This window comes from Neolamprologus multifasciatus, chromosome 13, assembly GCF_963576455.1.
Source record: "Neolamprologus multifasciatus chromosome 13, fNeoMul1.2, whole genome shotgun sequence".
Taxonomy (NCBI): Eukaryota; Metazoa; Chordata; class Actinopteri; order Cichliformes; family Cichlidae; genus Neolamprologus; species Neolamprologus multifasciatus.
In genome coordinates, this window is record NC_140451.1 from 18,116,890 (window position 1) to 18,127,241 (window position 10,352).

Consider the following 10,352-nt stretch of genomic DNA (forward strand, 5'->3'; position numbering starts at 1 on the left):
AGAGTCCCAGATGAGGGGTCACCCAGCAGCCACGGAGCAGAAGCCAGGGGGGGCTGCAGTGACGTGCCCGTGAGCTCCGCCGGCAGCCAGCTGTGCCTGAGTGACCGAGCCCCAGGCCGAGAGGCCGGGGGCACCCCACCTCCGAAGTGGCCCAAGCGAGCCCCAGGCTCCAGGCCCCGATAAGCAGCCGCCAAGGAGTGAGCCGGTGTGTACCCGGACGCCCACCCCCGGACACAAAGAACCACCAACGCACCGACGTCTGAGGGAGTCCGCCCCCGGCAGGGGAAGTGGTGGGGGGAGATAGGCCTCCAAACCTTGGAGGGCCTGAGCTGTCCTCAGAGAGGTGGCATCTGATACCCAACCTGACATACAGACACAGACATACAGGCACACACAGATACAAACATCCATTCCCACCCTCATGCTCTCATATGCACTTACTCCACACTCAACCAACGTGGAGACAGACATAAAGAGACGCTGTACACACAATCACACTCCCCAAGCGTACTCTACGAACCGGGTCTAGGTACCCTTGCCCCTGGAGGGGGGAACTGCACCCAGACCCAGGTTGTGTTACCCTTTTCCCTGCAGTGGGGAGAAGCAGACCGCCCCGACTCCGCAGCAGCAGGGAGGCCCCACACTCCGGACCCCAGTCGGACGGCCAACTCCTCCTCCTAGCCCCCCTGCTCCAGCAGAAAGCAGAGAACGAGGGTGAGAGAAGACTCCTAACCTCCCTCCACCCGCTCATTGTAGTGTTGATGTATGTGTGTTCTAAGGTGCGTTTAAAACCCAGGAGGGCATGGAGCTACCTGCCAGAGAGCAGCAGGTAAGCGCATAGTCCCTCCTGCTAGCCCTCAATGTCTACGTGTATTTAAAATTGAGAGGTGGGCAACGACGCCGGGGGTGAGGTGTACACCCTGATGGTAATTGGGATTCCGTGTAGCGTGCCCACCCCCAAGATCCTATATTTATGTGTAATGAGAATGTGAGTAATGTGAATGTCTAAGTTGCGGGATAAAATTGAGGCAGAGGCAGCCAGAAGGGGACAGAGGGGGGGGGGGTTACCTCCTCTGCACCCTGGTGACACACCCCCACTCCAAGGCCCTGCATGTGTGGGTGGTTGTGGTGGAGCGGGAAGAGGGAGGCAGCTGGAGATGGGGAGGGAAGGAAGGGAGGAGCAAGTGACCCCTCCCTGGGGCCAGCTCCCCCGCTGACCCCAGTAGGCACCCCCATACTCCGCGACCCACCAGGGAAGGGGGGCCCAGGCCCATCCGAACCGGGGCCCAGCGCAGCGGCGCCGCCCGGCCCCACAGAGCCCGGGGCAGTCCACTCAACCCCACAACAGAGAAAACTGCACCCACCCCATCATCCACTCATCTTCCAGACTACATAAGACAATAGACGCCCAGGCTGAGATCTTCCTCCACCTCTCCTGTATCTCCCCCTCTTGCAGAGAGAGTTCCTGAGAGAGGAAAGCCCCTGCAAGATGTGACAACCCCCCCCCCCACCAGTTGAAGAGCCCCCCAGCTGGCTCGGCGCACCGGCGGCACCCTGCGCCAGTGGCGGGCCCCCATATACCCACCGGCCCACAACCCCGGCAACACACCAACCAGGACCCAGGCCCCCGAGGCCCGGCCAGGGCCCCAGGCCAGAGCCGGAGCGCCCCCAGAACCTCACGCCCGTCCCGGACCCACCCAGGGGCAGCCAGGCTACCAGGTCAGTAACCCCCGTCCGTCAGCACAGACCCTCCCCTAGCCCCGCTGCACGTAGCCACGAGGAAGCCGTCACCTAAGAGCCAACAGAGCCCCTAATTGGCCATGACCGCTACCCCGGGTTGAGCCCCCCAAGGAAGATGCTCCTGGGGAACCCCCCGACGCCCCAAGCCTGACCCTACCCCCACACCAATCACAACAGTGAAGGCGAGACCAAAATATGACCCCCCACCCCCACTAGGTGATGGAGCTGATCAGAGGAGCCCAGAGCGATTGATCTGATGTGGTGGCAGAGGCTGTATCAAGACTAATGTAATCTAATAGATAATTTCTATATTGGTTAGAATTAAGATTGTTTTTATTTTTCCAGTTCATGAGGACTGTTTTCTTGGCTATGCATAGAGCAGTGAAAACCATATGGGCTATATTCTTTTCTGAAGTGACATTATCTAAGCTGCCCAACAAACACACTAAGGGGGAAGTTGGAATGTTACATTTCAGACACTTTGATAAGTCTTCACATATCTCGCGCCAAAACTTCTGAACTGGTGGACAGAACCAAAGAGCGTGGATATAATTGTCCGGTGAATTGGTTTGGCAGTGTGAGCAGTTGTTGGTAGATGCAAAGCCCATCTTGAACATCCGATGACCTGTATAGTGCACTCTATGTAGTATTTTGTATTGAATTAATTGAAGACTGGGATTTCTGATTAGATGAAAGGTTTTTAAGCAAATCTGAGACCAGAAGTTTTGGTCTAAGTTAACTGATAAATCCGCTTCCCATTTTGCAATAGGAAGTGATATTGATTCATCTGTTTTAGAAAGCATTCTGTATATTTTGGATAGTAATTTGGGGGTTTTAAGAGTAAAAAATTGAACCACACTTGGTGGTGTTTGTAGTTCAACTTGACCCAGTTTAAATTTCTTTTTTATTATGGATTTAATTTGTTGATATTCTAAAAATCTTTTCTTGTTGATCCCATATTGTGTAACTAGTCTGTCAAATGAAATAAATTCTGTTCCTTCTAGTATATGTTCTACATATTTGATTCCTTTACCATTCCAATCTGAAAAGTTTATCATATTATTGTTTTGTAATATGTCAGGGTTGTTCCAGATAGGTGTACGTTTGCATGGGATTAATGAAGACTCTGTCAACTTCAGAAACTCCCACCATGCTGTCAGAGAAGAGCTGATGTTGATGCTTTTGAAGCATTCATGTCGTTGGATGTTTGAGCTGATAAATGGTAGATCTGAAATCTCTAGATTATTGCAAAGTGCTTGTTCTACATCTAGCCAAGGTTCATCTAAGAGGGTATGTTTTAGCCATCCTGAGATAAACTGAAGCCTGTTGGCTAAGAAGTAGTGCTGAAAGTTAGGTAGTTCTAATCCTCCTTTATCCTTGGTCTTTTGTAGTGTTTTTAAGCTTATACGTGGGGGCTTATTTTTCCAAAGGAATTTGGACATATATGAATCTAGAGATCTGAACCAATCTTGCGGCGGTTTAGTTGGGATCATTGAGAATAAATAATTTATTTTTGGTAATACCATCATTTTTATAGCAGCAACCCTTCCCATGAGTGATATGGGTAGACATTTCCATCTAGCCAGATCACCTTCTACTTTCTTTAAAAGTGGGGTATGGTTTAATTTAGTTAGATCTGCAAGCTTGGGAGAAATATTAATACCTAAATATTTTATATTTCCCGATTGCAGTGGAGTAGAAGAGGAATTATGGAAGCAGCAATTAATAGGAAGGACTGTAGATTTTGACCAGTTAATTGAGTAATCTGATATTCTTGCAAAAGAGTTTATCAATTCAATCACCCCAGTGATATTGGTTTGTGAATTTTGGAGAAAGAGTAACACATCATCAGCATAAAGGCTGATTTTATGTTCTACGTTCTTGCATTTTATGCCCTTAATTGCTGAATTCTGTCTAATTGCTGCTGCTAGTGGTTCGATAAAAATTGCAAACAGTGAAGGGGAGAGTGGGCATCCCTGCCTGGTGCCCCTCAGGAGACATAAGCTGGAGGATGTCTGGTCATTTGTTCTGACACAAGCTGTTGGGGAATTATATAATATTTTTAACCAGTTGATGAAAGAAGATCCAAAACCAAATTTGTGTAAAGTTGCAAATAGAAATTTCCAGTTAACTCTGTCAAACGCTTTTTCTGCATCTAAGGAAAATATTGTAGTTTCAAGGTTTTTACTGTATGAGTAGTCTATCAAATTAAGTAATCTACGTGTATTTGTTGATGAGTGCCTACCTTTTATGAAACCAGTTTGGTCAGGATGAATTAAGAGGGGGGTTATTTTCTCTAGTCTCTTCGAGAGAGCTTTGCAGATTATTTTGAGGTCTACATTAATAAGGGATATTGGACGATAGCTTGAGGGATATACAGGGTCTTTGCCTGGTTTTAGCAGGAGATTAATGTTTGCAGAATTCATATTTGATGGAAGTCTGCCCTTTTCTTTGATTTCTAACAACGTTCTGTAAAAAACTGGTGCTAGAATCGTCCAGAATTCTTTGTAGAATTCTGCAGGAAAGCCGTCTGGACCTGGAGCCTTATTATTGGACATATTTATCAGGGCTTCCTGGAGTTCACCTGATGTCAGTGGCGAATCCAGTGCCATTGCTTGAGATTCTAATAATTTTGGGAGAGTTATGTTGAAATAAAATTAATTTATTTCCCATTTTCCTAACAGAATACAAAGAAAATGGTTGGCTTAGGACTTTTGAATAGTATTTAGTGTAGTGCAGTATTAATGTTCTCTTCTAAGTTCCAGAAAAAAAAATCACATTTATTTCTTAAAATGTTCAACTGGTTCGTCAAGATCAGAGATCCTTTTATTAAGAGAGGTTCACAGGCTTTAAAGGTGAATTTCCTCATGGCTGGTTGTGGTTTCTGTCTATTTCAGTAAAACCTACTGACCATCTTCTAAACAGTCATCACCTTAACCATTCGTGTATCTCTCATTTCTTTGTCGAATGAAGTCATTGTGACTGCCAGTCTAAAACACATCAAGGACTCCATATCTCATTATCTTCCTTTTTCAGTACAGACCTCTGATCTACCAGTCTTCAGATCTAAGCATGCTCCCAATTACCTTCTCGATGTGGTAGACTGGTTACAGTATAGCTCACTGTTTGATAATTATTGCTGTTACTCAGTTTGTCTGAGAGGTTGCACTAGGTCTTTGTAATTAACACTGTTCTGCTGTCTGTTTAGGAAGAGTTCATTTAATTTTGGCATGATTGATGTGTCATACCCTTATATAAAGGCATTTGTTAACTGTATGTATTTTGAGTAAGATGAGTGGGCGTAATTAAGTGGCACACTGCTGTAGCATAGTATGGAGGCAAATCAAGGCCAATACATGATAGAACAAGCAGAAATTGAGTTATATCAAATGACAGAAAGAGACAGGAACTGATGAAAGTGCAAACGTCATCATGAAAGGGTATGAACCAATTTTAACTGAGAGAAACGAGAAAGTAAAACCTGTGAAGGAGTTTTTCACTGAGGCTGCAGAATTGGAAAAATACAAACATCTCTTATAGCAGTGCTCCTCTGTGCTGTGTTCTTTCATTTATCTAGTAAAGTGCAGATGATGCCTGACTTTACAGATCGCAGGCTGTACAGGAGGATTTAGCAGGCCTGCCCTTGAACCACCCAGTGCTAATGAAACACACAATTTACCCAAATTAACTAGTGCCTCCCTTTAGTCAAACAGCACCTAGTTCCCTTCTTCCATTAGGAACGGCTAATTTACCACCAAGGAATTTCTCCTGCCCTGTTTTTATTTTTATAGCTACTTTCTCACTGAGCAACGCACTCTGTCACCGAACCAATCTTCTGCAAAAGCCTCATACACTCTGGTCCAACACTGTAATTTACACTGAAAAATTAAGAGAGTTTTTCTGCATTCACTGTGTTTTTAAGATGGTTTCTTCCTTTTTTTTAGTATAGTTAGCCTTCTTGGTTGCTTTAAGCAGTTTGTAACCTGTACTTAAAGTGGGTGCAGCAGTTTGCAGAGCAACCATTACTGTAAATGGCGTCTCAGTATTATCACCAGACCAGATTAGGAGAATGCTTGTATCAGCAGTTACAGAGTTGCTCTGCAAATGACAGACTAGGCTATTAGTAGAGTGTATGGCAACATTCAGAATAAGACTAATTTCAGACACATAAACATTCTTATGCATAACTACTCTTTTGCAAAAGACTTCAATTTCAGGCTAATTTCAGGCCGTTGTTGTGCACTCCAATGTCAGCATGAGGAGCAGAGAAGATTTCCCTTGCAGACACTTTGGGCACCTGTAAATTTACAGAGCTTCTTACATGGCCAGTTGCCATAATTTGTGTAAACTGTTAAATCTTTTTGTACAAGATGTAAAAGCAAGAAACAATAGAATTCCTGTGGTCAAACAGTATATTTCGTGCTTTGCATAACACATGCATTTTACTGCCCCATGTAATTCAGTGTATATATTCAGCTGTAGACTACCAGCTTTAGGTTCATGTGAAAGTACCACATAGTGTATTTAACCTTACAATAGTAATACTGTATGGAAAAGTCATCCAACTTTTTATAGATGAGAAACAGACTGACTATAAAAACAATACCAGCTACGAGTGCAGTTTAATAACAGGCCCTCAATTTTAAATCCAACTGCTCTTTATTTAAACTGCTTTCCCATGTGTGGGGAGAAGAGACTTGTTCCTTTCTTAGCCACGAACATGGTCTACTGAGGATACTTTACTAGACCAAAGTGTGCGCCCTGTTTCCTAATAAATAACGTCCTATATTATCGTTTTATTTTGCAGGTGGAAGTCAACCCCTCACTGGACATGGCTGAGTCTGACTTTATGAACAATGTTATGAGATGTCGGTGCAAATATGATGGCCACAGAGCTTACATGTATGGATGCCATGCAGGTGAGTATACTAAAAATCTTTGTTTTTTTCACATTGCCATAAGTTTCAGCTCTCACCTCTTATTAATGATGTTGTTCCTTTACAGGTGATGCATATAGTGCAGAAACTGAAGACCTGTTTGAGCATCAGAGGCAAATCACCAACAACTTTCTGTAGCCTGTCCCAGGTCCCGGGAGGAGGCCTTCTCATGTGGCCCAGGGACCACTAAGGTTGGGCTTACGTTGATGGCATCAGGCTCTTTGGATATTAGGACCCACAATAATATGTAAAACTGTGCCTGCTCATCTCCTTGCAAGATGTGGAAATAATAATACACAACAGCGGCCATTGCAGAGACACTACTCAACTCACCGACTACAAGAGTTGGGAGGTTAAAGATGGTCGACATGTTTTTTACTCTAGTTAAGTAAGATTTTTGTTATTATAACTACACTATTTTTTGTGAATGTGGACTACTAGTAACTTAAATTAGATTTTAAAAACACATACACATGAAAGACCTTCATGTCACTGTAACTAACCTGCCACAAAGACAACAGGGATGCCGATGCTGTAAGGAAATGACAGCCCCAAAGTTGGAAACTAAAAATGAGTGTGTTAGAATTATTTTCCCCAATATTATGATAGAAACTTGGGATTGGATCATTTGTAATACTTGTGTTATTGGTGCTCTTTAACAGTACTGTATGTCATTATATTAACCTCAGTATATTTCAGGTGAACGGTACATTCTGGGTAGTTTTCCTTTCAGATTATTTTTAATGGTTTAAAGAAAAATCAGCATTTTACAAAAGTGTAGCTGTCCCTCTCATCTAGAGTAGATGTCAGATTATTTTTGTGGAACAAGGCACTTTATCTTTTAAACATCAGTATTCTAGTTTTGTCCCCACTCTTGTTTCATTAACCATTAAGAATTTTATCGTTTCATATTTACATGTCAAAAAGTGAAATACAAAGGGGTTTTTTCATATTCAATGTGTTATTTATGTTATACATTATTACTTTATTTATTCAAGAAATTGACACCTAAACAGCATTCTTAGTCAAGACGTTGTTAGCTAGAATCTATATAAAATGTTTTTGCTGTTTTTCTAGACCAGTGGATAAATCATTTATACAGTTGTTCAAGTATTTGGTATTTGAATGACCCCATAATACCGCTGAATAATTGTAGATATATTTTATTTTACTTAGTAAAACAACTGTAATGGTAAAGTGTTTTTTTTCCTCTTCCACCCTCTCTGATGGGAGAGAAAACTGGTGTGACAAGACCACAGCATTGGGGCAGGCAAGAAGGCAGGCTGGGTTTTGAGAGCATATAAAAAGCCTTTTAATTGCATACGTTTGGTTAGACTTACTGTCAAGGTTAACATTCGGGGTATAGTAAAGACATTACAAAGAAACGCTATGGAGTAGTTACTTAAAAGGGACAAATTTGTGTTTGTCCCTTTTACATAGGCTACAAGAAAAAGATTTTCTCAGAGATTTGGCAAGTGGGGGAAAGAGAGGATGGAAAAGAAAAGGAGAAAGACAGAAAGGGATCAGGGTTTGGAGAAAGACTCAAGCAGACATACAGTTTTACTACCAAATCTGCGTTTTTTTGTAGGCAGCCATACAGCGACCACAAGCTGGCATTTTCAGCTCTCCTACAAGAACAACATGTTTGTCTGGGAGAAAAAATTTAAATAAAATGTCCTGTTCATGTTTCAACACTGGCCTTGTTTGTGCTTACAGAAGGCCTGGTAAAACGTACTGTATATTGTACACTTTTGCTGAATCTCTTAGCACAGCAAACAATAATACAACATTTTCTTTACAACGTGGAACACGTGTTAATGATGTTATTTTACCCATTAATGTGTTTGATGTGTTTGGCTTACTGGCTTAGTGGTTAAACCCATTAAGATGGCTTTCTAATGGACAGATTCCAGGACATGTTGTGGAAGAGACACGTCACTCATAAAGACAGCTGCAGACTTAATTAATTTCTTCAGCAGATTGGCGTAATCCAGGACTCTTTTTTTTCCTTGACAAAGAAGGCCCTTTACAGCTTTGTAATATACATGCCCAGCTAAACAAAGAGATGTTTGGGGGGGAAAGTCTAAATTTACTGTTTGCTGATGCTTTTCTGTTGTTTTGTGCTTATGTACAGTGTATTTTGACATATTATGGCCTTTTTCTGTGTTATTTAACATTATATGCCACTCCATAGCTTAAGTGGCTGTATATTCATCATATTACTGTATTGTTTTCTACGGCCAGTTGTGCTTTAATTCTGTCTTTTAAGCTGAGAGTGTGATCTACGTGGTGCTTACCTACAAAGCTGTACTCTCAGGGATTTTGACCTCATCTAAAAACTAAAAAACATGATGTGATTTTAGCTGTGATGCCTACATTATGACACCAAATAAACTGGATCTGTTTTGTTTTTGTTTTTTCTAATTTTATTTTTGTCAGCACTCTTACAAAATGTAATCTGTACCCACATGTTTATCTTGCAGGTAAAATTTAAGGTATGAAGGTGATAAGCTTTGTTACGTCTTTCCTTGAGGAAAGTTAGATAGACACTGTCTGAGTCAGAGCCACATTTCAGTTAAAGAACAAATCGCAATCCATTCATCCATCATTACTGTGAATCAATAAAACTTCATCACATACAAAGTTGTCCTCTGTTTTCTGTCTCCTTCTTGCATGATGTTGCAGAATACTTGTTGATGAGAAAACTAATCAAATTCTGTATTTTCTCAGTAAAAACTGTAGATGTGATATTATGTGTAGCATTACCTTTTACCTGCTCTTGATGTGCAAGTTAATTGGTGGGAAGATATGATGTGTCAGGTATCTTATGTTCTTCAGTTTTAGATTCCCTTTTAAGATCTTAGGTTTGCTCTGACTCAGTCCCCTTGTGAATACTGCCTCTCAGGGGAACTGAGAAATTGACTAACCATTCCAGTAAAAAAACAAGAAAGCATTAATGACTAAATCCAAACATACCAACTTTGGGAGGCGTGGGTAGAGTAATCAACTATGTCTGAACAGAAAGTTTACTTTTAACAAAAGTCTGATTTGATCACAGCTGACAAATCCACCCAGAAAGAAAACAGCAGAGCTGTGAAGTGGTGACTCGCTGAGATGAAACAGCTGCTGGGCAAACAAGACAGGAAAACAGGAAAAGCAGAGCACCTGGGGTCATGGAGTGAGTTCAGCATCCTTTCATGCACTTTCACCAAAGCGCACACGAACTATGAGGCAAAATAATTAACTCTTGACTTTATCTTGACTTCTTTAAAGTAAGTAATTTTATACTACACTTTTTAAGTGAAGCGCATGCAATTTGGAAAATTCCACGTCTTTTACATTTTCACTTGTTCTCTGGAAGACAGTTCCTTACTTCTTTGGAAAGCACGCAATTATCATTTCATGAAGGCAGACACAAGATACTAGTGTCTAGAACGTGCTAGAATATGATTTTGTTAGTCAGAACTTGATTAAATCTCCAGAAGTGCTCATGCTACAGTGTAGACACATGTGGAACTCAAGCAAACGACATTATTGTATTGAGATGAATCAGAAATTGAGGAAGGAAAAACTGCATACCCCATTCATAAGCAGTTCTCATTTTATCCTTACAGGCCCACTTCCTGTTTGCAGCACATGTTTTTATTTGGAGAGCCTCCACTCCGCCCTGACCTG

The 10,352-nt window shown here is 42.0% G+C and overlaps 1 protein-coding gene across 1 annotated transcript in view; it reads left to right on the forward strand.

Moving 5' to 3' along the window:
• loxl4 (lysyl oxidase-like 4) overlaps nt 1-9,320 on the forward strand; it is a 29,704-nt gene extending 20,384 nt beyond the window's left edge. The window contains exons 14-15 of the mRNA XM_085182995.1: nt 6,548-6,659; nt 6,745-9,320. Coding sequence (XP_085039121.1) covers nt 6,548-6,659; nt 6,745-6,815 — 183 coding nt within the window. The 3' untranslated portion in view covers nt 6,816-9,320. The remainder of the gene's footprint in view (nt 1-6,547; nt 6,660-6,744) is intronic.
• Nucleotides 9,321-10,352: the final 1,032 nt, after the last annotated feature.